Source organism: Heptranchias perlo, chromosome 34 (genome assembly GCF_035084215.1).
Source record: "Heptranchias perlo isolate sHepPer1 chromosome 34, sHepPer1.hap1, whole genome shotgun sequence".
Lineage (NCBI taxonomy): Eukaryota > Metazoa > Chordata > Chondrichthyes > Hexanchiformes > Hexanchidae > Heptranchias > Heptranchias perlo.
Window position 1 is genome coordinate 6,987,472 of NC_090358.1, and position 27,487 is coordinate 7,014,958.

The window sequence follows — 27,487 nt, forward strand, 5'->3', positions numbered from 1 at the left end:
CAGATCAGTCCCCCGTTTTACACCCTGCAAAAATTCGGCCTGTTAAATGGAGAGCAGACCCACTGCCACCTGTTCGCACCCGACAGGAATGTTAAAATCGACCCCTCTCAGTCAGACAATTCTACTCTCCCCACCCTCCCATCCTACTACATTCCAAATGCTTGCCCTCTCCAGCCCTCAATCTCTGCCTTTCTCACTGTGGATTAACACTGTGTGGCCCCCACCCACTCCTCTGCTTTACCGCGGATGGTAGAGCCTTCAGCCATCGCCAAACTGTTGACTCAACCTCCCTTTTACAGTGTCAGCCTTGGCTCAGTGGGTAGCCCACTCCCCTCTGCATCAGGGGGTCACGAGTTCAAGTCCCACTCCAGAGAGTTGAGCCCGCAATCCAGGCTGACACCCCCAGTGCAGTACCGAGGGAGTGCTGCACTGTCGGACGTGCCGCCTTTCGGATGAGACACTAAATCGAGGCCCCGGCCGTCCTCTCGGGTGAACGTAAAAGATCCCGTGGCAATGTTCAAAGTTGCCCTGGCCGTGATCGGCTAACCGGAACCCAAGATCTGCACGGCTCAGAACCGCAGCGGAGATGCTTTCAACAGGAAAGCTCCATTCAGATATTTCTTCAACAAAGGATCGAAACTCCCCCTCCCCCCAAAAAAAGGACGGTTTTAAGTAAAATGATTACAACACAGCCTCTTTGTTGATTTGTTTTGTCCTTTTCTTTTTGTGACACTATCAGCACAGTTTGTAAACTCACCTATTGATGCAGCTTGCACTGTGCGTCCAATGATTAGCCAGCGATGGGAGCCTTTAATTCTTCCCCACAATTACCCCCGTCAACAATCAGATTTGAATACATCAGTCGGTGGGGAGATTAGCCGCTGAACAGTCAGCACTCGAAGCTTCCGCTGTTTGTGACTTTCAGTAAGTGTTGGTGACTAAGCAAGAATCATCTATAGAAAATAAAACAAGCCACGCAGAGATGAATCACCTGCTGGCAGTGGGTGTGAACAGATTTATAATCAAACTCCTGCCTTTATTTCCTCCACTCCCCCCCCAACACTCCTGAAGGATCGGGACTCTTGCTGGGGTGCAGTTCCGCGGGAACTGTCGCCCTGTCATACTTCACGCAAGTGGCCAATCTTCATGTACGAGTCTGGTCGGAGGTGGTCGGCAAGCTGTTCAGCCATGGGAAGCATCGCTGCCAAGCCTGATCCTCGTCTGACCTGACACCCATGCACTTTCCTGCAGGAGTCATCGGATAGCAATCAGGAACGGGAACATTTGGCTAATTGGTCCGCTCCTCTCCCCCTCCCCCCCCTTGCTTAATGTGGAGATGCCGGTGATGGACTGGGGTGGACAAATGTAAGGAATCTTACAACACCAGGTTATAGTCCAACAATTTTATTTTAAAATCACAAGCTTTTGGAGATTATCCCCTGACGAAGGGGATAATCTCCGAAAGCTTGTGATTTTAAAATAAAATTGTTGGACTATAACCTGGTGTTGTAAGATTCCTTACATTTCCCCTTGCTTAACTCAGGAGCAGAAGCCAATGGTAGCACCCCAAACTGATGTCAAAGGCTGAAATCAGTGGGTGTGAATTGGGACACAGGGCTGAGGTGAGTCCAGAGATCAGGTGCGGCGAGACCACGGAGGCATTGATAAATGACCACAAGAAATCAATGCATCTCTGGCCCATCCTGGGAGGGAAACAGCATGAATAGTAATCACAGCAGAATCTGTCCCTCTCTCCTGGGCAGATACATGCAGCTCATCACCGCCATCCGGTGGCAAATTTAGGTCCTTGCACCTCGGAGAGGGTGACGAGGAATAAGTCAGAGAAAGAAAGCACAAACTCCTTCAAGTAAATCTATCGTGTAAATGTTTATTGTGGGGAAAATGAAATGTACATTGGTTTATAATCTATAACAGGAAAACAGGTGATAAATAAAAGTTTAATTACAAAAAAAAAAGCTACCAGCAATCACAGGAAACATTACAGAAACTATCTGTTTACAGTTTTTTTTATACATTAATTACATCATAGATAAAATAATTAGGTTCTTTCACCCTTATAATTATTTTTTACACAGAATCGAGAAAAATACAAGGTGTAGATTTTTTGTTTTTTCCTCAGGATTTTTTTTTTTGAAAGCAGAGAGGTATATAAAATGCTTGAGAGACATCCTGAGCACGTTCACAATTCAGTTAGTGCACAAATGTTTTCAGTACAAGGCAGGCATGTCTGAATCAAGCGGTTTAAACGGTGTCGAGAAACTGGATGGGGAGGGAAGAGATGTTGAAAGTGCAGCGTCCGTTTACTGGCGCTAGGCACTGTCTGCGTTTCCAAGTCTCTGTTGGGAGGGTTGGTGCAGCCTGGTTTAGGAGTCTGGAGGGTTCAAACCCGACCGGCAGGCAGAGCTCCCGAGAGTTGGGTTCATGTGGAATGTTACCTTTTCTAGAAAGAAACACCATGTCGTCTCATCATCTAGTAGCCCTTTAGGAATTGAGTGGTGGTCTAAGATTATATAGGAGGTGGCGAGGAGCGGAGGGTATGCATTTACCAAAATTACAGCAGAGAGAGAGAGAGAGAGAGGGAGGCATTAAACACTCGTTAAAAATTCACTCGGCAAAATATCACCAAGTAAAATCCCTTTTGTTGGCCTCCACAGAAAAGCAGAAGTACTGGGGGAAAAAAAAGTGAAGGTTTTCAAAACTCAAATAAAAATCACTCCTGTTCTGCTGTACATTTAAAAAGTCTTAAAACATTTAAAAAAAGACTTGAGTTTAAATTCCTGTGCGTGCTCTCTCTAACGCACTGGTTAACGTGTTCATGTTAAATTAAAGCCTGTGCTATTTTAACAGTCATGAACTGAAATGGATTAACCGTGTTAAATTAACAGAGACAGGAATTTAATACGAATGGGTTAACCAGTGTGCAACAATGATAAGATTTTCAAAGTCAGAGTAGTCAATACTCAAACATTACCAGGAGTTCTCACTCCCATATAACACTGCCCAAAAATATGACAGCATACAGAGGAAATTAAACCCCTTTTGTGGCTTGTTGTACAAGTGGGTGCGGGTAATTTGAAAGGGCACCTTAAGAAAAACAAACATAACAGCATCCATAGGTACCTGTTTACAAATAACAATACTTCCCGTTAACTAAATCTGCCAATCCTGCAGAGTTACCCCCTTTATTTGATATTTTTACACAGGTTTAAAAAAAAGAAAAAACTGGGAATACTGAAAATCTGAAATAAAGTGCTGGAGGAGACACGGTTGGCCCATCAGTATCTGAAATGTGAAAAGACCAGTCACCAGAACTGACAATTCAGAATCAGCACTCGAAACGTTAACCTGTCTTTTCTCTTTACAAATACTGACTGACCTGCTATGCATTTCCAGTTCTAGATTTTAAAATTGTCAAGTATCTGGTACGACGGTTTAAAAAAAAAACCCACAAAGTAAATCCCACATGACTGTGAATGTTGCAATAGAGCACATGGTACCTCTCCAGCCCTGCAATGCACCAAAATCTTTCAACACCTTCCAATGCGTTTAAACAAAAACCCAGTGGGACTGACTGGCTCCAGATGCAGGGCTTGCTCCATCAGATTCCCCGCAGTCCCGAGTGGTTTTACTACTTCTCAAATTATGCAAGAAGCACCTCCCGATTGTTAATCTTGGTTTCGCTGGAAGGAGCCTCCGTCCCAGTAGCATGTGGCGCCATTCTGCTACATTTAGCACCACTCCACTGGATAAACAACAATACACTGACACATTAACTCCTTCAGTACTGGTATTCCCTCTCCCCCTTTCCCCTAACAACCTTTCATTGGGGTAAGTCGTTTGTACAAAGCTCTTGGGAGCTTGATGGTTTAGAATTAGCTGCTTAGATAATTAAGCAGGGCATTTCTGACAGGCACCAGGATTACACAAGGCTGTGTTACTGAATATCTCATCACACTGTGCTGCAATTTATTAAATAATCGTAGTCAATCACTAAGTTTTTTTTTAAAAAAAGAAATAAATGTTTCTGTCTGTACTGAACGATCAAAGCTGGGACAGAAGTAGAAATGACACAGCAGCCGTGGACTGGGTGAAAGGGTGGGTGGGATTGGGTGGGAGAGGGCTCCCGTTCCTCATCACTGTTCAGTGACACCTGCTGCAAACAGGACTTGGACATGATGCCCGTCACAGTGGAATACCCTCTCAGCAACCTCGGCTCGGACAAGAAGAAATGGCCACTGGAGTGAGAAGGCACCAGAAGGCCCATGGAGTCAGTGCCCCAGCACAAGTCAGCACCTTCGGGGCTAGTGGGGGGGAGGGGAAGAGATAAATTGAATGAAAAATACCGCATTTGAAATTATTTTTTTTTTGGGATGGGGCCGACAAGGATTTGCCGTGAACGGGTTTCCTAGTTAGATCTCTTGAAATGTCTGGAGTAGTCAGGGGGCACACATGGGACCTGCAACATGTCCCGGGCAATGGACGGGCAGACTCAGTATCCTCTATCGTACTTCAATCCGAGAGCTGTTCCCATCGACCTCCCAAAATAAAGGCCAACGATCACGGCAATTGCAACCATTGCAATTAAATCAAATCAACTGGGCTTAGGCACCAAAAACTTTGGGGAAAAAAACCCCCCCATCTTTTATAATATTTATAAAATCAATAGCAGCAGCTCTTAAGATTATTAAATTGAAACTAGACCACAGGAACTGGTAGAAGCTTGCAACTCATGCACAGTGGTTGTACTCTCTCTGTATATGGTTTCTGTGTTTGGTAAAATTGCATCCCCTTCACTTTGGGCAGGAGGAAGTCCAAAACAAAACTGAATTGGCATCTTACATTAAAACTCTACTTGAAATAATTCCCCAACATTTGCGTCTGGAATCCATGACGAACAGCACCCATCATGGAACTGTGATTGTCCTCTGATTAAAGCAGTAAGAAAGCTTGTAACAGTGTACAGGTTTTGTGTTCCTTTAAAGTGCTTTGTGGCATCAAACCACGCTAAGGAGATGATACCCCTTCAAACTGGCCTCTTGTGGTCTGGAGCTGGCGATGGATTAACCGTAGCCTGTTGATTTTTGTTAGGCAAGGATATTAAGGGTTATGGAACCAAGGCAGGTAAGATGGAGTTAAGATACAGACACGATCATTAGATCACACACAATCTAATTGAATGGTGGAACAGACTCGAGGGGCTGAATGGCCTACTCCTATTCCTATGTTCCTAACCCAAAAGGGACCACCAATTTTTAAACAATCCACAAGTCAAGAGTTATCTGGGGCACAACAGGAACTAGTCAGTGGGCCTCTTCCACGTGGCTACGCAAACCTCACTCAGCCTCCATTTTAAGCTGGGCGCTTCCTTCATTCATCGTTATGTTACCTTGCTGTAAGACAAAGGCATCAGGGTAAAAGGTAAATTGGGCATTTGTGGTCCCTCTATAGTTAAACAGTGCAAACTCTCCCTTCCTACTATGGTCCCAACAAGGTGCTTCCCTTATCCAATATACCCGCACACTCCCTTTAAACATTAACACCAACAAAACCCACAAACCAGAGTGTTTAAGAAACTGTCCGGCGGTGTCCCTTGATGGGGTGTGTTTGGAAAGCTGCAGGTGTTCAGTGATAACATGTGAATTTTTGTTTTGTGCTCAAGGTGAGGGACGAGAGTTCTGGGGAATGGGCCACTTTCCCATTTCGGGCTGCCGGTGCCAGCATCAAGGACTCTCAGGTCAGGGCTAAACGAAGGCTCCCTTTGCTTTACGTCCGAAGCTTCCCCATACGGTACCAGTGTGACATTTTCTCTATTTCCCACCCCCTCAGGTATCCATGGCCTCTGTGAGTGAGATTCCCTATTTAGTGCCAAATTACAGGCAGTTTTGTGCGGTGGACTGGATTGAGACTGCCCGAACTCATTCCACATAAGGACCGTGGATGGAGACCAAAGAAACTTTGAGCCCGTCAGTCTAGGCTGGATTTTAACAGGTGCCTTACACACTGCACCATCCAGTCCTCCATCAAATGATATGCAGGCCAGCCAAAAGATAGTATCCATTAAAAAAAATTATGAGATGATCTAAACAAAGACAATTAAAATTTCCCAATTAACATTACAGTAGAATGGAAATCAAAGCAAAGAAAAAAAAAATCAAGTATAAACCATCGTGCATGGATTCCACCCTTGTAGTTATACACTGTTTCTGCTTTTTAAAACATACATTCAGAATTTAATTTTACACCGATATTTGACATAATTTCTTCCCCTCAGGATTTAAATATTAACATGTTTGAAGGAAAAAAAACCTCAGACCTTTATGTACCTTTCTGTCCCTTCAAATGGGAGAAACGCACACGTATTAAAAACCATTGCACTCACTGCAATTCTATTTACATTTTAGACTGATGGTGCAGTGGAGAATTCATCTCGCACACCAAAACCAGAAATTCTAAGTGACCTACCTAGCTGGTAAATCAATCTCTCTAGCCCTGCATTACTGGTATTCTCTTTTCCTGTTTCAGCCTGTGGTTTGTCCCGTCACTGGAAGAATGGCTAAATAATTTTGGTCACGTAGATTTGAAAACGCCAGGACATGCCCCCCTCAAAGTCGGTAGCCAAGGCTGGACTGAAAGCAAGACGCGTTCGGAGTGGAGTGTTGTCACCAGCTTTTCAGAAAAGTGTGCACGTCAAATGCTCATACTGTGTTAGAACTGTGAAAAACACCCAACTCCACAATTACAGATTCTGCCCTTCCAAACAGGTTGTGTCGGGAGAGAGAGCGCATCATTGGTTGAGGGTGGTGACAGATGTGTCATTAGTGGTGGTAGCTGTGGGACAAATTTGAGGGGATGAATTAAGAGCACCACACAAGAGCAGTGCTCAACTGAAGTGCTTGACTTAAATCTCCCGTAGCACATCGCCACCAATACATACAACAAACCTAGTGACAACGCCGTGTCTTAGAAGGCTGCAACATTTCAAGAGATACTGAACAATTTGTTTTTCCACACTGATTTAATCTGCATTGGTTTCCAATAGCAGCTGGAATATTAAAGCTTTGGCTACGATTTTGGTTCAGAATCTCCTGGCAAAGGTAGACTTCAATTCAACCAGATTTTTTCTTGTTCTTTTGGTCAGCGATTTCTAAATCAGTTCTTTCGTGATGCAGAGAGAGAGAGAGAGAGAGAGAGCGCGCGAGAGATCAATGTACCAACTAAATATATATATATTTATTATTTCTGCATGCATTTTCATCAATACCGTCACCACAGAGCAGTGGGGGAGGAAGTGCAGGTAACACATATCTGACCACAAAAATTGTAGACACCCACACAATTTAAAGGAAGATTCAAGGAGCCTCATTCCTCTCTCTCTCCCCCTTTCTCCCCGCCCCCTCCACCCATCTCCACAGTGTCTTTAATGCAGGAAAGCTCAGCAGTAGAAAACCTCTTCGTTGCCCAACAGTTCAGTTGCAGGGTGCTGTGAATCTGGTGTTGTTTCATTGAGCACTGAGCTGCCTGCTGCTGGGAGGACATCTGAGGGAAAACAGAACAAAAAGAAATTTACATTTTACTTTTTTTTTTAAGAAAACGTATTTTTTTTTAAATAGAAAGACTGACTTGCATTTATATGGCGTCTTTCATGACCTCAGGATGTCCCAAAGCGCTTGACAGCCAATGAAGTACTTTTGAAATGTGGTCACTGTTGTAATGTAGGAAACGCGGCAGCCAGTTTGCGCACAGCAAGATCCCACAAACAGCAATTTGATAATGATCAGATAATCTGTTTCAGTGATGTTGGTTGAGGGATAAATATTGGCCAGGACACCGGGGGGAGCTCCCCTGCTCTTCTTCAAAATAGTGCCCTGGGATCTTTTACACTCACCTGAGGGGGCAGATAGAGCCTTGGTTTAACATCTCATCTGAAAGATGGCACCTCCGACATTGCAGCTCCAATTTTCTCCTCTCAGCGAGTGTCGGCTGGCTATTTGACCACGGCAGCTATCACAGCCAAGCCTAATCTTATCCTCACCATTTGTCCGTGGGCGAACACTTTCCAGCACGGGGCGTTGGATGCAATCAGGACCAGGGTCCCTGGCAATATTCTCCCCCACCCCTACTGCCCCTGTCCCCACCCGCTGAAGACCAGAGACCACTGGCCGAGGAGTCGACCACTGCTCTAGAGGAGACCAGCTATCTCAGCAACAAACAGGGCTTGAAACAAAAACGCCCGGGACATTACAACACATAAGTGCTGCTCAACAGCCAATCTAAAAGTTCATGCAACCGTCCTGGTTTAATTCCAACTATTGGCCATTACATACCTGGATTGTACTCTGGCGGCAGGTTTCCAGCCCGGTGACCTTTGCCCTTACGGTGTTTGGATTTCTTCTCCTTTGGTTTTGCGAGCTTGAGTAACCGCGGGGGGATGGGGTTTGCCGCCTGGTTTGTTGCGTCCCGTGGTTGACTCGTGAGGTTCTTGGCTTTGTTTTGTGTGGAGTCTGTCCAAGGGGGGCTGGGAGAGTTCTCCATTTCCCTCTTTGTAAGGTGTGTGTCCAAACGTTCTTGGTTTAATGAATTACAACTGAGGTGTTTCGTTGAGCTCGGGGATCCCTCGGTCAAGGCGCCCGTCGGTGTTGTAATCTCTCGATCTGAAGTCTATGATATTGAGAAGTTAGAAAATACAGAGCTTTAATTGAGCACAAATATCTACCCTCCCAACTCTCAGTCTTTGCCCCTCAGCCGGGCCCCTTGGGGGCGATCCCTCTGCCGGGCCCCTGGGGGGGGGGGCGACCCCTCTGCCGGGCCCCTGGGGGGGGGGGCGACCCCTCTGCCGGGCCCCTGGGGGGGGGGGCGACCCCTCTGCCGGGCCCCTGGGGGGGGGGGGGGCGACCCCTCTGCCGGGCCCCTGGGGGGGGGGGGGGCCCCTCTGCCGGGCCCCTGGGGGGGGGGGGGGGCGACCCCTCTGCCGGGCCCCTGGGGGGGGGGGGGGGGGCGACCCCTCTGCCGGGCCCCTGGGGGGGGGGGCGACCCCTCTGCCGGGCCCCTGGGGGGGGGGGGCGACCCCTCTGCCGGGCCCCTGGGGGGGGGGGCGACCCCTCTGCCGGGCCCCTGGGGGGGGGGGCGACCCCTCTGCCGGGCCCCTGGGGGGGGGGGGCGACCCCTCTGCCGGGCCCCTGGGGGGGGGGTGGGGCGACCCCTCTGCCGGGCCCCTGGGGGGGGGGTGGGGCGACCCCTCTGCCGGGCCCCTGGGGGGGGGGTGGGGCGACCCCTCTGCCGGGCCCCTGGGGGGGGGGTGGGGCGACCCCTCTGCCGGGCCCCTGGGGGGGGGGTGGGGCGACCCCTCTGCCGGGCCCCTGGGGGGGGGGTGGGGCGACCCCTCTGCCGGGCCCCTGGGGGGGGGGGGTGGGGCGACCCCTCTGCCGGGCCCCTGGGGGGGGGGTGGGGCGACCCCTCTGCCGGGCCCCTGGGGGGGGGGTGGGGCGACCCCTCTGCCGGGCCCCTGGGGGGGGGGTGGGGCGACCCCTCTGCCGGGCCCCTGGGGGGGGGGTGGGGCGACCCCTCTGCCGGGCCCCTGGGGGGGGGGTGGGGCGACCCCTCTGCCGGGCCCCTGGGGGGGGGGTGGGGCGACCCCTCTGCCGGGCCCCTGGGGGGGGGGGGTGGGGCGACCCCTCTGCCGGGCCCCTGGGGGGGGGGGTGGGGCGACCCCTCTGCCGGGCCCCTGGGGGGGGGGGTGGGGCGACCCCTCTGCCGGGCCCCTGGGGGGGGGGGTGGGGCGACCCCTCTGCCGGGCCCCTGGGGGGGGGGGGGTGGGGCGACCCCTCTGCCGGGCCCCTGGGGGGGGGGGGGGTGGGGCGACCCCTCTGCCGGGCCCCTGGGGGGGGGGGGGTGGGGCGACCCCTCTGCCGGGCCCCTGGGGGGGGGGGGGTGGGGCGACCCCTCTGCCGGGCCCCTGGGGGGGGGGGGGGGTGGGGCGACCCCTCTGCCGGGCCCCTGGGGGGGGGTGGGGCGACCCCTCTGCCGGGCCCCTGGGGGGGGGGGGTGGGGCGACCCCTCTGCCGGGCCCCTGGGGGGGGGGGGTGGGGCGACCCCTCTGCCGGGCCCCTGGGGGGGGGGGGTGGGGCGACCCCTCTGCCGGGCCCCTGGGGGGGGGGGGGGGGGCGACCCCTCTGCCGGGCCCCTGGGGGGGGGGGGGCGACCCCTCTGCCGGGCCCCTGGGGGGGGGGGGGCGACCCCTCTGCCGGGCCCCTGGGGGGGGGGGGGGCGACCCCTCTGCCGGGCCCCTGGGGGGGGGGGGGCGACCCCTCTGCCGGGCCCCTGGGGGGGGGGGGGCGACCCCTCTGCCGGGCCCCTGGGGGGGGGGGGGCGACCCCTCTGCCGGGCCCCTGGGGGGGGGTGGGGCGACCCCTCTGCCGGGCCCCTGGGGGGGGGGGGGGGGGCGACCCCTCTGCCGGGCCCCTGGGGGGGGGGGCGACCCCTCTGCCGGGCCCCTGGGGGGGGGGCGACCCCTCTGCCGGGCCCCTGGGGGGGGGGCGACCCCTCTGCCGGGCCCCTGGGGGGGGGGGGCGACCCCTCTGCCGGGCCCCTGGGGGGGGGGGGGCGACCCCTCTGCCGGGCCCCTGGGGGGGGGGGGGCGACCCCTCTGCCGGGCCCCTGGGGGGGGGGGGCGACCCCTCTGCCGGGCCCCTGGGGGGGGGGGGGGCGACCCCTCTGCCGGGCCCCTGGGGGGGGGGGGGGCGACCCCTCTGCCGGGCCCCTGGGGGGGGGGGGGGGGGGCGACCCCTCTGCCGGGCCCCTGGGGGGGGGCGACCCCTCTGCCGGGCCCCTGGGGGGGGGGGGGGCGACCCCTCTGCCGGGCCCCTGGGGGGGGGGGGGGCGACCCCTCTGCCGGGCCCCTGGGGGGGGGGGGTGGGGGCGACCCCTCTGCCGGGCCCCTGGGGGGGGGGTGGGGGCGACCCCTCTGCCGGGCCCCTGGGGGGGGGGGGGGGTGGGGCGACCCCTCTGCCGGGCCCCTGGGGGGGGGGGGGTGGGGCGACCCCTCTGCCGGGCCCCTGGGGGGGGGGGGGGCGGCGACCCCTCTGCCAGCTCCCCTCCTCAGCCAAGTATCTTTCCTTCATATACGAGTTTAGACAGCGAGTGTCCGCAGTCTATTCAATCATGGAATTGTCTGATTCCGTTATCAAACAACATCCTCACAACGTGAGCCTTGCCACACGGGGTCACAGGAACATTAGGAACTGGAGTAGGCCATTCAGCCCCTCGAGCTTGTTCTGCCATTCAATTAGATCACGGGTGATCTGTATCTTAACTCCATTTATCTGCCTTGCTTCAGTAACCTTCAATACCCTCGCCTAACAAGAATCTAGCAATCTCAGTTTTTAAACTTTCAATTGTCCCCCAGCCTCAACAACATTTTGGGGGGAGTTTTCCAGATTTCCACTCCCCTCAGTGAGAAGAAGTGCTTCCTGACATCACCCCTGGACAGCCGAGCTCTAATATTAAGGTTACACCCCACCCCTGTTCTGGACTCCCCCACCACAGGAAATAGTTTCTCTCTATCGACCCCATCAATTCCTTTAATCATCTTAAACACCTCACTGGATAGTGATCAGGAACACGAGCTGAACTTTCACCTCCCGACTTTGGAAATGCTGAAGTCAATTGTAGCCCCGTCTCATCTCAGCATGGATCAGGAATTGAACCTAGGACTTTAGGGTCTGTATGGCTTGGCTACACCAGGCAGGGCCTTTACCCACTGAGCAATCAAATGAGGTAAAAACAAAACTGCTTAAAGGCAACATGACTGGGAACACATGGCCATTTTTAATGGGCTGCGGCATCATTTTGGACAGCATATAATTTCCCTTTAAGGTTTCATGTTTTAGCTTTGTCCCTGAAAGACTTTAGTGTCACTAGAATTTCACCAAAGTATAATGGTAGGCGAGTATAGTTTTCACACCGTGTCTATTTGAAATGTGGATAAACACCCTGCAGCAGAATTGTGGATTCTGCCCTTCCAAACCTGGATTGCATCTGGAGTGGGTGTTTAGGGCCGTGTAACACCAGGGTGAAGTGCTGGTGGTAGCAGTGGGAGTAATTTAAAGAGATGGATTAAGACTATCACACAAGTGTCTTGCACAACATTAAAGTCGATTGGCTAAAGTGCGATTTTTCCTACAGCATATAGGCACCAACGCACGAACAACCTTACCAATGCGGTGTGGTTTTGGCTTGTTAAACACCAGCAGGTACCCCCCTCAGACACTTGGGGGTCCCTAAACCTTGGCTTTTGCCAACCCTTGCACAAGTTCTATGGACCCTGCTAAGTGGGGTGTGTCCCTATCGGGGGAGTGTGCACACACAGCATCTAGTTGTGTGGATATCCCTGTGGTTTGGTTTGGAATCTTTTAACACGGTGACGGACACTAACAAAAAGGAAGAAAAAACAATTCTGCTGCTGTGCTACTAACTGCACGAGGAAGTCCGTACCTGTGAACTGAGGGAGTCCGAGTGTGAAAGGCTATCCTGTCTTTGGTGAGTCAGCTGCTCTTGCTTCCTCTTCAGCTGCTCTTTCTCCTTTTCCAGCTGCTTCTGTGTGGCCCTCAGCCTCTCCAGGTCCTGCTGATACTCCTCTTTCCTCAACTGAAGCTCCTCTCTCTGCTTCTCCACCTCCTTCCGCAGCCTCGCCGTCTCGTCGTCTTGCCGGGCCACCCTGGCCTCCCGCTCGCCTACGTCCTTCTCCCTGCTCTCCCATTCCTTTTCCCATTTCTTCTTCTCCTCCAGGTGCTGCGCCTGCTGCCGCTTCAGGTTGGCCAGTTCCTGCCTGTGCTTCTCCAAACTCCGCTGCTTCTCCTGCTCGATCAGGGAGTTGGGCCGTAAGGACGACCGTGTCAACCGCTCGCTCCTCTCGCTCAACGCTTGCTTCTGGTCCTCGATGAATGAATCTTGTTGCACGACAACAGCCTGCCGGGTGACGGAAGGAAATCAACATTTAACTACAACAAGCATCAACAAAAAGTTTGAGGGGGCTTCGGAGCATAGGACTGTATCACAGTTACACCTTCAAAAAGGTGTGGGGGGAAGGATTGACAAGAGAAAAATACGTCAACACATTTTTGGTGAATTTTGTGGCAAATGCTGCACAGTTGGGACTGAGCTTGATACATGGACTCTGTCGTGTTTTGCAATGGTCAGTTCAAATTCATCCATTAAAGTCATATTCCACTTTATCCTTAATGAACCATTGCTGACTTTCTCTTGGAAAGATCTAATAAGTTAATGAGATGGAAGTTTTTTTGAAGAATATTTTTATTGTGTTGAAATTAATACCCATCTTCTCGTACTCCAACTCGTTCCTTCCCAACAACCTGCATTTACGTTGTGCCTTTAACATAGAAAAATGTCCCAATGTAATTCAGAGAGGCAAAAAGCAGTGGATGCCAAGGGTTAGGAGAGATGACTGAAAGCTTGGTTGAAGCAATGAGTTTTGAGAAGGTGGAGGGTTTGGGGAGCGAGTTCTGAACAGTAGGGTTGAAATCGCTCAAGGTTCAGCTACTGAAAGCAGAGCAGTGGGGATGGAGATGGCCAGAGTCGGAGGACTGGAGGACGTGGCAGGGCAAGAGGAAGGCTATGCAGGATTTTTAGATGAGAACTTCAAATTCAGTCCGTTGGGGTATGGGTAGCCAACGTAGATTGGGAAAGATTGGGGGGGGGGTTGGGGGTGGAGGAGCGAGTAGGGTTTAGTGTGGAACAGGATGGAGTGATGGAGGTCCCAAGACCTCAGATCTGAGCAGCTCCTTACCTCTTCTCCTACGATGTACAGATTTTTATACCCAAGTTTGGTGTCACCTAATCACTACTTCTTGATGTACCTCAAATTCTCTCAACAACTTGCATTTATATAGCGCCTTTGATGTAGTAAAATGCCCGCTTCACAGGAGCGATTATCAAACAAATTTGACGCTGAGCCACATAAGGAGATGTTAGGACAGGTGACCAAAAATTTGGTCAAAGAGATACGTTTTAAGGAGCGTCTTAAAGGAGGAGGGAGAGGTAGCGAGGCGGAGAGGCTTTGGGAGGGAATTCCAGAACTTAGGGCCTAGGCAGCTGAACGCACGGCCGCCAATGGTGGAGCGATTAAAATCTGGGATGTGCATGAGGCAAGAATTGGAGGAGCGCAGAGATATCGGAGGGTTCTAGGGCTTGAGGAGGACACAGAGATAGGGAGGGGCGAGAGGCCATGGAGGGATTTGAAAACAAGGATGAGAATTTTAAAAATAGAGGCGTTGCCAGACAGGAATGCAATGTGGGTCAGCGAGCACGGGGTGATGGGTGGAACGGGACTAGGTGTGAGTTAGGATACGGGCAGAGTTTTGGATGAGCTTAAGAGCTCTCCTACTCTTTTCATCTTTGCTGATCTCCTGCACTGTGGGACTTAGCTCTTCAAGCCAGGTTTCTCAAAAAAAAATTGATCTTAAAATAGATTTTGCCTTTAAAGCAGGTGTTATTATAAAGTACCATCCCAAGATAGATCAATGACATGGATTATAGCTCATTACTGCTGAACAGTAGAGGGTGCTGTTGGATCACAAAACAGATTTCTTGACTGAGAAAAGAATGACCTCATCTCCTCTCCCCCCCCCCGATTACCATTTACTTCCTCCGAAGAAACTCCTCAATTGGCTGCTGGCAAAGGATTAACTCGCTCCTCATTCTTTTCGACAAGCACAGAGCAAGCTCTCCCGATGGCTCAGAGGATAAATGAGTCACCTTACGTGATGCTGAAATTATATATCAGGAAGGTCCCCGGGTCCAATTCCGGTCTGTAGATGGGGCACTGCATTTGGCCTCAGTGCCCCATGGCTAGGGAGGGGCAAACACCAAGTATCCCTTGCTCCTGATCACTGGTGGGCGTAGGTGGAAGACTGGAACAGGCCTGGCAACAATGGCTGCCTAGGTTCACACACAAAGAATGGCCATAATGGCACAAGGGTGGCTGACACCAGTGGAACTGTACCCCATCAGGAATGGATGGCGGAAAATTGGGAAAAATTGGTCTGTGTGGTCAAGCTTTGGGACTTTCATTCACAGAGGGAAGAGTGTTAAGGGGCAAATGTGCATTCCAAGGTACAGCGGGTCCCACCCATGGTTCTCAGTCAGTTCTATCTGCTTCAGAAACCACTACTAATGGCATAAGTACTATGGACGTACCTGTAACCCAAGCAGCAACTGCTGTAGGCTCAGCACCCTCTGAAGCACGTGCTGTAACATAAACAAGTCGTGTAAGGTGAAGCAGCAATGAGAACTCAACTCATAAACTGGGCTGTGAAGGCAAAGCTCCTAAGCTCGTGTGTTAACACTGAACCCAGAGAGAAGCAAACATCACTGGGAGTGAACATTTGTAAAATACAGCACGGAATACAACTCCTCCTCTTCCCATCATACTTGTGCATCTAAAAAGACTTGCTTTAAAGTCACATCCTAGTTTCTAAAAGTTAGGCAATATGGTTAAACAAAAATCCCTGAATGTTTGTCCCCATATTGCCTTTTACTCTAGTTGGGGTCAGGTGTCAGATTAATTACCACACACTGAATCATCTCCCCGACCCAAACAAAACAAAAACTGGTCCAATTCTTTCAGATCAATACAAGTTCTTAAAAATCCTTAAAAGCAGAGTTAAAATAAAAAGTCCTCAAATCCACTACTCGTTACAGTAACTTCATGTTACATGGGGGGTCATTGGGGTTTTTACATCGCCAGCTCCCGAACAGCAGGTCTCGTGCAGCTGGTGACGTCCCCGATATGACCCTTCTGGATTTGCCAAGGCCCCCTCCAAGGGCTCCTGGCAAAAAGCAGGTCTTGCTGGAGTCTGGCCACAGGTTTACATTGGGGTCGGGGCCTGCTCCGCGGGAAGTGAACACCCCACTGACTCCGATGCAAAAAGCAGCTAACATCGCCAGTACCATAAATCAACATAATGGAAAAGAATAATCGAACAGGGTTCCCACTTTTGCAATCTCTGGCCATCAAACACTTGCTGGAAACTCCTTGTGAATGGATGTTGGTTACGGACAGGGTTAGACTTGATGATGTGTGGAGATTGGCCACATGGGTGCATTACTGATGGGTAGTCAGTACCTGTGGAACCTCCTGTGGAACCCGCACTCCAGCACCTTCGGGGGAGGAGGTAGAAATCAACATTAAAATTATCTTTTTTCTTTTGGAGTTACGGAAATGATGAGTTATTACTTGGCTTTCTGGTTTGGGTATTGTGACACTGTTACATTGTGTAACGCTCAGTCGAATACTTTTAGCATTTTCAGTCTTGATGCAATGAGCATTTCTCCAAGCATACATGTCGGTTTGTACATAAAATCAGCCGTACCTCATTCTTTCTGATGGGCAGCAGCAAATTGGCAGTCAGTCCCTGTTTTAAAAAAAAAAGGCAAAATTCTGATGAGAAATAATACCAGGTTATCTTTGGTAAGATTAAAAAATAAAAATGATCAGAATTCTCTGCTACAACCTGCATTCCTAACTCCACTGATTCAGTGTGTGAATGAACCTCTTGGTGTGTGGCAGTAAGCAGACAGCCCAGGAATGCCCCAGGTTTTGAAGGTCACACCAACTGACCTCAGTGCTGCTGGGCTGAGGAGATAAGGAGAAACCTAGAGAAGCAGCAGCACTGAAGCATTGCTGGATTTTTCGATTAAGAAACCTGTCAGTCATTTTTCTTTCGTAGGTATTTTTGGCAAGGAGCTGCCTTTAAAAGCAGAGAGAGTTTAAATCAGGGGTTTCCAAACTGTGGGATATGAAACCCGTGCAACTGTTTTGTGCTTGGATTTCTTGCCTGCCGGCTTGTCCTGTTTGGGCCAAGAGGTTCGGAAAGGCTTCAAAATGTTGGCACTGTTGCCGGAGGTTTATTGTTCGAGAGAGACTGGTCTGATCTCTCTCCTGGCAGGAACCCGGTTGCCCATTGATGCATTAAAAAAAGCACAATCCATGCCTTTTCCCACAAGCGCTGAGGGTTTTAAAAACAAAACTCCTCCCCAACTCCCAGCTGGCTTTGGCTGTGCCAAATGTGACAGAAGTAGAGCAGGGCACGACAACTAAACAGACATTGGCCATCAAGGAAGATTATATTATAATTTTTTTTTAAAAAACAGCATCAGAAACAATGAATAATTTTAAATTAATGTTGAAAGGATTGTGATTTTTGGAATTCACTGACCCTTCCCTGCTACAACCAATGCATGGATTCAGCTACATAACTTCGCCACCAGAGGGCACATTAACCACAAGAGTTAGAATTACACAGGAGGGCACTAAGATCCCACCAACAGTGCTGTTTGTCAGGATGGTGTTGGTTGAGGAAGGAACGTTGGCCTGGACACCAGGAGAACTCCTTCATATATTGCTGAAGTGCCTGACGTTTCAGTGAGGATCATTTACCTTCTTCAAAACGCTGTCTGACTCAGTTCTGCGAAGATCTTGTCCATCTTCCACTTCGTCTTTCTCTCCATCTACGAGCGAAGATGCTGCAGTTTAGCTCACCAGAGAACATGTCCACAGAACAATTCACGTAATGAAATGTCTCAAGATGCTTTACAGGGGAAGCAGTGGATGTTGATCAAGAGGAAGGGCAAGAGACCAAAGGCGGAGTCAAAAGGGCAAGTTTTGAGGAGGCTTTTGAAATGGAGAGAGATGTAGCAAGAGGGAGGGGTTTGGGAAGAGAATTCCAGAGTGCAGGAAGTTTCTGTCACCAGTGGTGGAGTGGAGGGAACGAGGTGCATTATGGGCAGAGTCGGAAGAGTGGAGGGAGGCATTGGGAAGTAGGGATTGTGATTCTAGGAGTAGGCGGAACAAGGGGGCTCCGGGGAGGGGGGCAGCCCCGCACCGGGCTCCGGGGAGGGGGGCAGCCCCGCACCGGGCTCCGGGGAGGGGGGCAGCCCCGCACCGGGCTCCGGGGAGGGGGGCAGCCCCGCACCGGGCTCCGGGGAGGGGGGCAGCCCCGCACCGGGCTCCGGGGAGGGGGGCAGCCCCGCACCGGGCTCCGGGGAGGGGGGCAGCCCCGCACCGGGCTCCGGGGAGGGGGGCAGCCCCGCACCGGGCTCCGGGGAGGGGGGCAGCCCCGCACCGGGCTCCGGGGAGGGGGGCAGCCCCGCACCGGGCTCCGGGGAGGGGGGCAGCCCCGCACCGGGCTCCGGGGAGGGGGGCAGCCCCGCACCGGGCTCCGGGGAGGGGGGCAGCCCCGCACCGGGCTCCGGGGAGGGGGGCAGCCCCGCACCGGGCTCCGGGGAGGGGGGCAGCCCCGCACCGGGCTCCGGGGAGGGGGGCAGCCCCGCACCGGGCTCCGGGGAGGGGGGCAGCCCCGCACCGGGCTCCGGGGAGGGGGGCAGCCCCGCACCGGGCTCCGGGGAGGGGGGCAGCCCCGCACCGGGCTCCGGGGAGGGGGGCAGCCCCGCACCGGGCTCCGGGGAGGGGGGCAGCCCCGCACCGGGCTCCGGGGAGGGGGGCAGCCCCGCACCGGGCTCCGGGGAGGGGGGCAGCCCCGCACCGGGCTCCGGGGAGGGGGGCAGCCCCGCACCGGGCTCCGGGGAGGGGGGCAGCCCCGCACCGGGCTCCGGGGAGGGGGGCAGCCCCGCACCGGGCTCCGGGGAGGGGGGCAGCCCCGCACCGGGCTCCGGGGAGGGGGGCAGCCCCGCACCGGGCTCCGGGGAGGGGGGCAGCCCCGCACCGGGCTCCGGGGAGGGGGGCAGCCCCGCACCGGGCTCCGGGGAGGGGGGCAGCCCCGCACCGGGCTCCGGGGAGGGGGGCAGCCCCGCACCAGCAATGTTGTGTTCAGTGAACCCCAGCACACAATACGACTATTTTGCTGCCATCAATTTTCCTGAGTGAAGGTGCTGACTTGTGCCATGGTACACAGTTCTACAGCCCCCACTCTAATACTCTTTCTCCCTTCCCCCCAACCCCTGCTGCAGAGGTCATTCTTTGCAGGGGACTAGGCAGTGAGAACTGGCAAGCTATTCTGTTATGAAAGGCATCACAGCCAAGCCTGATCCTGTTCTCACCCATTATTCATACAAATGCATGTTCTGGCAGAAGTCACAGGATAATGAACAGAATCAGGAACTCCGGCTGGCTTTTTTCCTCATCCCTAACCGAGGCATTGCCAACTGCTGCCCTGGTTGAGACCAGCCAAGTTGGCACACCGCAAGGATCGGAACAAAAGATTTCCATTTACCACGACCTTCTTTTGTTGGAAAATGCGAAACTCGCTTTTAAAAGGAACAGACCCTCGATCAACACTAACTTACTTTTCGTGGCACTCATCTGATGGCTGTCAAAGCCTCCAAACGTCTCAGCCCTCCTGGGTAACGAGATGTGCCCCGTGATTCCCTCCTGCTCTGCGATGCCAGGTGCCTGCTGTCCGATAGCTCCTCCGAAGCTCAGAGACAGCAAGTTCTGCAGGGTTTCGACTGGATAAAAGAAGAGTTCAGTAAATTCTGGTTAGAAATAACCAAGAAAAAAAGGTACACAAAAATTAGTCAGTGCTGTCACCGGGCTTATCTAATGAATATCATAGACAGCAAATAAACACAATTAACCCAACACACTTTGATGTTGTGCGATATACTTTTTGTGTAACATAACACACTCAATCCATGCCCTCAAACTGCTCCCACTTCTAGCACCATCGATGTACTACCTGTAACCACCAGTAACTCAAACTAGCTCCAGGCACAACCCAAGTTTGGAACAGCAGAATCTTTAACCGTGCTGTTGGGTGTTTTTGCAGTCTGAGTGGACACAGTATAAAAATATTGCACACACCTGCTTTTACACTGACAAAGTCTAGTAACACTGTTTAGTCCATACAGCAAAAACTTGACTTCAGCTTTGGATGCAAGTCAATACAGAAACTGAATATTGTGCGGCATTTCTTGATCTTTGTCAGATCGTGATCTCCAAATAACCCTCTCATCGGTACTGACCATTAAAGAGGTGCATGGAGTGAGGACAAACTCTGGTCAATACCCACTTCATTTCCAAGCTTCGGTGCTGAAGTAGGGAAGTGTTGATTTGGGGGGGGGGGAGGGGCTGCAGTATTCTCCTGTGGTGAATGGGGGGGGGGGGGGGGGGGAAATTGGCAGGGAATATTGCCGAGTGGTTCTTGCAACAGCGAGAGCTCAATTCACTGGCTCGACTGAAGGATGTTGCGTGTGGGGGGGTTCCCCATGTGATATGGGAATAGGTGATGGGGTAGCCATAGGAGCACGTGTATGTGAGCATATTGTGGCTTATTGTGGCAGAATGCAGACTCACCATCGCCCTCTATGCCCTCCAAGAGAGTCTTTATCCAAAAGGAAATTTCCCCAACTGGCTGTAGTCACCGCACAGATTTACTAAGTAGAGGCCATGCACCTCCCAGTGCAGTGGGTTAGACACTGACCCTTCAACTTGAGACCTGGGTTCAAATCCAGCCCAGGCGGCACACCTCTGTCTGCAAGGGCCCCTGCGTAAAATGAGTTTGGGCAGACTCAAGACAGTACCCAGCGGACATGGGCACACAGCAGGAAACTGCCCCCCACTGTGTGCCACTAAATTCGCAAACTCACTGAAAGGGACAGCAGGATCGCTGTGGTGGTAAATGATAACAGTGGAGGTGAAAACAATTGGACGCTGCAATGGGAGGGGGGAAATTAGGATCTTTCTGGATGGATGAACCAAGATGGGCTGAATGGCTTTCTCCATCTGTAACTATTCTGTGATTCAGGAGTGCTCAGTCTGACACTGGGAGCCTAAAACACAAAGTATTCTTTTCCCTCACTCTGATGAGCACAAACAATTTACAATGAAACAGAGAAACTATCAATATTGCAGACATGGATGAATAAAATGTTTGGACGTGAACTGTTCTTGAGTGCCTGCATCTTCTCAGCTCATTTCCACGTCCTCACATTATGCTTTGTGATTTGTTTTCTTTTGAGCGAAACAAACGTCCTCTCTGGTATTTCCAGGATACAGCCAGTGGTTTATTTTTACAGAGAGACCACACTTTCTGGTCAGATAACAGTATCAAATGGCTGCAAGGCAGAAGCTAAGAGATGTCAATCTCCTATCTCACTGGACAAGCCAGCGTATGTCTGAAAATTGCACACGAAATCAGATTTCCTTTCCCTTCCCTTCCCTTCTGTTACCCCTCCGTCCTCTCCTGAGGGCACAGACTCTTGTCATGGTACGATTCTGCAGGCACCTTCCCCAAGTGTTGCTATTCAAACATGGACACATGTACTTTCCACCAGGGATTACCAGATAGCAATCAGGAGAAGAAATACAGCCTGGCTTCACTCTCCCTGCGGCCCCAACACCGAACCCTATAGAACTCTACCGGTAACTGGTTGCCACTCTGACATGCACCAGCATTCTTTGCTGTATGCCTTCCACCATGTACCAATCCGGCCCAAATACTTTACATTTTATCCCACTTACCTTGTCGTAGAATACAACAAATGTGTGTCGTTTTCTAAATCTCTACCAATTCTTTTCTTAATGTCCATTTTTAAACTATTTTGATATATTCTTATAGCAATTCAGAGGTCCCTCAGGTGTACCTGGGCTTCACTGCTCAGTTGCCAAAAGAGGATGGGTGTAATTTCTGGTTCAAGATTGCCACCTGGGCCCTCCTGTATATCTGGCTACCAGATGATGATGGACACCCTTCTGATTTCCTCCTCTTCTATCCCCGCATGAAGCGAGGTGTTGCAGCCTCTGCTCAGCTTTGCTCGGCTCAGATCAAGAACTAAATGGAGTGGAGACCAATCCAATGACCATCCTGCTCAAAGTTCAGCAACGTAACTATTTTTAATAAGACAGACGTGCATTTATGAAGCACCTGATCACATCTCTCAGAGTGCGTCACATACAATGAATTACTTTGAAATGCAGTGACTGTTATGTAAGCTACTGTAGTACCTATTCTGTGGCAGCTACACCTGACAAACGGCAATGGCAAGTTAATTGGTGCTTTTCTTGTGGGATTGATTGGGAGAGAAACATTGGCTGGGATACTGAGAGAATTCCCTGTTCCTCTTTGCGTTGTGCCATGGGTCCCCTTCAACAGGCAGACGGGGGTCTGTTTAACATCTCATCTGAAAATGGCACCTTTGACAATGCAGCACTCCTTTAGAACTCCGCATAATGTCAGCCTAGATTATGAATCAAGTCCTGGAGTGGGGCTTAAAACTCAGCACCTTCAGACTCCAAGGCGAGAGCATTACCAAGTAAGCCAAGCGATTTTTTGATGTTTTTTTTAATCCCATAGGAAAAATGAGTTGAGGGGGCACGGAATTCAATGCTGGCTTTATAGCTTCAGGACCAGGCGACCAGTCAGGTTAACCCCAGTTTTTTTTTTTGAACTGACCTTCTTTCATTGCATCTTTCAGCAGTGATTCTCCTTTAGGCGCATCCTCTGAATTTGCTCTGAAGAAGGGCCGAGTAATCAGACTTTGAGATGCTTCTTCATGACCACTGGCCTCTACCATTTCCTTGTACAGCCTCAGTTTCTCTTCCAAGAGGGAGAGGATTTGTTGGTCTCTTTCCTGTAGCTTCTCTGTGTTTCAAAGAATGAATGAGATGAAATTATTGAGCAGCCATTAAACCATCGTATAGTTTGGGTAGGGGGGAAAAAAAAAAGGGAGGAGAAATCAGCAACTTGGCTGAAGAATGGAAACCAGACAAGAAATGGGCAATAACAAAGTCCACTGCCCAGTGCGGTTCTCAGCAACACAGCTGGAAGGCCCAGGCTCAATCTTCACTTGGTTTTTTAAAATTCGTTCATGGGATGTGGGCTTCGCTGGCAAGGCCACATAGAGGGCAATTAGGGATGGGCATTTATTGCCCATCCCTAATTGCCCTCGAGAAGGTGGTGGTGAGCCGCCTTCTTGAACCGCTGCAGTCTGGTGGTAATCTTTTTAAGAATAGCTCATTCTCTTCACCTCACCACTCCTCCCCCACCCCCCCAACAATTATTTCTGTTTGGCATGACGTGCAAACATTAAACTTTTCAATTAATTTTCATCAGCAGCAAACACCAGAACTCGAGCTATGATCCCACCCCTATTTAACTGATCAGGTTTGAAACCTGCAATCATGTCTTTCTGTATCTCTAAAGATCCGATAAATAAAACAGCTGTACCTTTCAGCTCTTTGGCTCTGCTCTCTAGCTGCCGCCGGTCTTCCTCAGACTCGCTCGGGATTCCTTCATCTTCATCCTGTCCCCTGTGCGAGAAACCAGAACAGAGGATTAAGGGTGATACAGATGTTCACAGCACAACTGGATTTTATTCAGGGGGGAGATAGAGGAAGAAACGTAATATTCCTTAAAGTAGGGGGTGGGCAGGTAGTGAGCATCGGGAGTCCATGAAAGACCAAATGGCTGCTTCTCATTTTCTTATGGATGAAATGAAGATTGAATAGAGTAGAATTGCAGCATGCTCCCAGTCTATAACAAGCTCCCAAGTAATAAAGTCCTTCTATCACTGATGGGAAGTCAGAGTAAAAGGTAAATTCCTGCTGAGAAGCATTAGCAACAAGGGGTGCTGGCAGCGTCCTGTTTGGTGAAGAGGGTTGTATTGGCAGACATCTTGATGACACTGCAGGACCATTTTACCGAATGTGTTCTCCTGGCACGGAGCCTTGCCCACCGGGTGCACGTACTGGGAAATCGTGAGCATGCTCCCTCTCCATAATAGACAGAATACTGAGAGCAGCACCCTTGTGAACTCCTGATAGGTGCTTCCAGTGGGCAAAGCTCTGTGTTTAGAAATTGCTCCTTTTAAGCCAACAACGAACAATGCAAGTATGCAACCTTTTTTTTTGCCTCCCCAATTTTGGCAAGTCTTAGTCCAGAAATGAACTCCAACATTGCACTGTGGATGTTAAAGAATGCCCTTCCTCAGGCCAATGACCAACGAGAGAATAGTCAGTGATCGGGGTGAATTGTTGATCACAAAGGTGAGGATGACATTTGAACTCCCAAAACACATCTCATCTCCTGAATTAGTTTCAATCACCTAAGGGGTCGGAGAGGAATTCCCCAGATTCACCCCATCCTGGGTTTTTAATCTGGTTTTTGCTTCTCCCAGGAGATCACATGGTTTTGGGTGGGGTGCGGGGTGTATATATTGTGATGCACAAGTTATTACAATTTGTGTGGGACAGGCTGGATGGACCAAAGGGTCTTTTCCTATCTGTCATCGTTCGTATTTTCATTCTCAAATTGGGCATAATAACCTCCTTTACTGAGGGTCTTGATGCAAAACCTCCGTTCTCCATCACAGCACCTGGAGAGGTCTCTAGCATTTTTTTTTCTTTGAACAGCTGACAAAATATCAAAAGGGGTTGCAATATTGATCTGGGGTGAAGGTGGGACAGCAAAGGGGCTGTCAGGTATTTATTCCACTCTCTGGGCGGGTCCCACTCACACTCCTACACGAAGCCACTTACATTGTGTTTGCAGTCTGCTGAATGATCTGCATCCAGTTAGTCCTCTCCTCTTTGGAGCTGGTGTGAACCTCGTACATCTCTGGTGCCTGGGACGCTGCGCTGATGAGGAACAACCCCTTTTCTTCATGCGCTACCTCACGCACGATGAGCTTTTGCAGCGGCACCATAGTTGCCTTCTGGTCCTAGAACGTGTATTAAGAAAACACCAGGTGTCAGCAGGGCGAGAAAAAAAAAGACGAAACCCCCCCCCCCCATGAAAATGAAAAGTTGGTGCAACCTGATGAGGCAAAAGAAAAAGAAAAGAACTTGCATTTATATAGCGCCTTTCACGGCCTCAGGACATCCCAAAGCACTTCACAGCCAATTAAGTACTTTTTGAAGTGTAGTCACTGCTGTCATGTAGGAAATGCGGCAGCCAATATGTGCACAGCAAGATCCCCCAAACAGCAATGTGATAAATGAGCAGATAATCTCCTTTAGTGATTTTGGTTGAGGGATAAATATTAGCCAGGACACTGGGGAGAATTCCGCAGCTCTTCTTCGAATAGTACCACGGGATCTTTTACATCCACCTGAGGGCAGACGGTGCCTCGGTTTAACGTCTCACCCAAAAGACGGCACCTCCGACAGTGCAGCACTCCCTCAATACTGCACTAGATTTTGTGCTCAAGTCTCCGGAGTGGGACTTGAACCCACGCCCTTCTGACTCAGATATGAGTGTGCTACTGATTGAGCCAAGGCTGACAGTAACGCATTGCACCATGGACTGTGGCCCAGAAGACGCAGGGGTTCCCCATTAATTGCCAATGTGGGGGCGGGAGTTGGAATGTGATCATGTTGAATATTAACTATTAATGCTCATCATCATGGAGTGGGTGTGGGTACTGGATCGAGCCCCATTCTACTAGGTTCCTGATATGAGTTGCATTGAGAACGATGGTGGAGAGAGAGAGAAAGCGCGCGAAAGAGAGAAACAGAGAAAAAAAGTCAGACAGAGGTGCTCTCTCTGGTGACCAACTTCTGAGAACATTGACAATGGCCTAGAGGTTGGCTGTACACCAGGCATCTTAACAATGGAGGAAATACTCCCATGAAAATGAAAGGTTGGTGCAACCTGATGGGACAGTAATACATTGTGCCATGGATTGGTGTGCTTAGGTTTGTGCCCAACAGTGGGAAAGGTTCTCCCATCAGGATGCACATTAAACGTCAGGAACACAATACTGATTGGGAGGTGCTGGAAAATCAAACTGCATTGTGACAATGCCAAAGGAGGAACAGCTGTGCTGGGTGGGACATAGTGCTTGGATGAACCACAGGTTCCAGAAGCACATTCTGTACAGTGAGTTCAAATTTGGCAGTGTTCCCATGGTGTGCAAGGGAAATATTTTAAGGCCGTGTTGAAGCACAGCTCAAAGGTGTGTGATGTTGGCACAGACACCTGGGAGGGAGATTTTTGTGGCAGATCAATCAGGTTGCGATTCGATACTACGCTACAGTGCGGACAAGTAAGAAATGCAACAGCATCAACAGCTACAAGAAACGCAGTTGCTGAAGAAACAGCGTCAATAGTGACAGCAGGAATCAGAGTGTTCTCGTGGTTGAAGGGCTACCCACCAGATAAACTCAAGCCAGGCTGCACTGCCACAGCTGCCAAGAGGTGGTTTCAGAGCAGAATTAGTGGAGGGCATTACTCACCACCGTCACAAAATGAACAGTGCACAACAGGGTGTTCGATGCAGTTGGTTTGGAGAGTTGGCAGTGTGGGACCGAATCCTCCCTTCAGCTTCACTCCTCGGAAATGCTCAGTGTCATTGTGTTCCAACCCCTATGCACTAATCCTAATTTAAATACGATATTAAACCATGTGTGGGGCGGAGGGGTAGTAAAGAGGAGGGGGGGGGGGGGGAAGTAATGTATACAGACCTATTCTTTTGATGACTCAAAGTCTAAAACTAACAGGGCTGAATATGTGTTGAAGAAGCCACACAGTTTACAGAGAAAAAAAAACCACAATCAGCATTTTTCAATTGTCACTCTAAGGCAGCGGTGCCATTCTTAACTACAAATAGGAACTGCTCCCAGACACAATAATTTACATGCCAAATGCTCGGCAGACAGGAAGTCTGGCTGTAACAGCTCAACAAGCTATGATCTCAACACCACTCTTCTCCCACACACATGATAGTTTCAGCTGCTGCCTCTATTCATAGGGGTGTGGGGTAACTGCCTCTGCCTCCAGGATACTGGGTATTGCCCAAGCTTCTGCTTCTTTTCCCCCCCCTTGCTCCAGTACAGTTCCATGGGCAAAGCCATCCTTCATTTCCTCGCTTCAAGTGAGAGAGATGGTGAATGTCGGCAAGCTATGCGACTGTGGAGTATGAGATTGTGCAATGCTTTGACCGACTGCAATAAGTATCTTATCTTGGATCATTCAAATGCTTGCACGAAAATATATCTGCGTGAACTACTCTGCGACATTTGCTGCTTCTCAGCTGGAGACCAAGCCCATCACGATGGGAGAATTTCCCATTTCCAAAAAAACTACACACGCAATAGTTTTGAAATGAAACCCATTTCCTGCAATTCTGCAATCTCATTAGGAATCCTGTGTTAAGGACGCAGTCTCCAGTCACAGTTTAATTGTTGCAAATCCCAGAGAGTGCAAAATATGTCCAAATTTGAGTCTGCTCAGGATGGCCCAAAATCATGGCTTACGAGGCCAGGTTTCAATAAGTTTACTGACTAGGAACTGGAATAGGCCATTCAGCCCCTCGAGCCTGATCCTCCAATCAAGTACATCATGGCTGATCTGTATCTTAACTCCATCTACTTGCCGAGGTCCCGTAACCCTCGATACCCTTGCCTATCAAAAAATCTATCAACCTCCGTTTTGAAATTTTCAATTGACCCCCAGCCTCAACAGCTTTCTGGGGGGGGGGGGGGGGGGGGAAAAGA

At 50.9% G+C, this 27,487-nt stretch overlaps 1 protein-coding gene across 3 annotated transcripts in view; it reads right to left on the bottom strand.

The window, feature by feature from the left end:
* Positions 1-1,868: 1,868 nt before the first annotated feature.
* akap13 (A-kinase anchoring protein 13) overlaps positions 1,869-27,487 on the bottom strand; it is a 322,499-nt gene continuing 296,880 nt past the window's right edge. For all 3 annotated transcript variants that reach the window (XM_067971374.1, XM_067971373.1, XM_067971372.1), the window contains 10 exons: positions 24,530-24,711; positions 23,220-23,302; positions 22,446-22,634; positions 19,339-19,500; positions 17,474-17,544; positions 16,407-16,448; positions 15,232-15,282; positions 12,511-12,984; positions 8,346-8,679; positions 1,869-7,557 (listed from right to left, as the gene is read on the bottom strand). In XM_067971374.1, the coding sequence (XP_067827475.1) occupies positions 7,454-7,557; positions 8,346-8,679; positions 12,511-12,984; positions 15,232-15,282; positions 16,407-16,448; positions 17,474-17,544; positions 19,339-19,500; positions 22,446-22,634; positions 23,220-23,302; positions 24,530-24,711 (1,692 nt within the window). In that variant the 3' untranslated portion in view covers positions 1,869-7,453. The remainder of the gene's footprint in view (positions 7,558-8,345; positions 8,680-12,510; positions 12,985-15,231; positions 15,283-16,406; positions 16,449-17,473; positions 17,545-19,338; positions 19,501-22,445; positions 22,635-23,219; positions 23,303-24,529; positions 24,712-27,487) is intronic.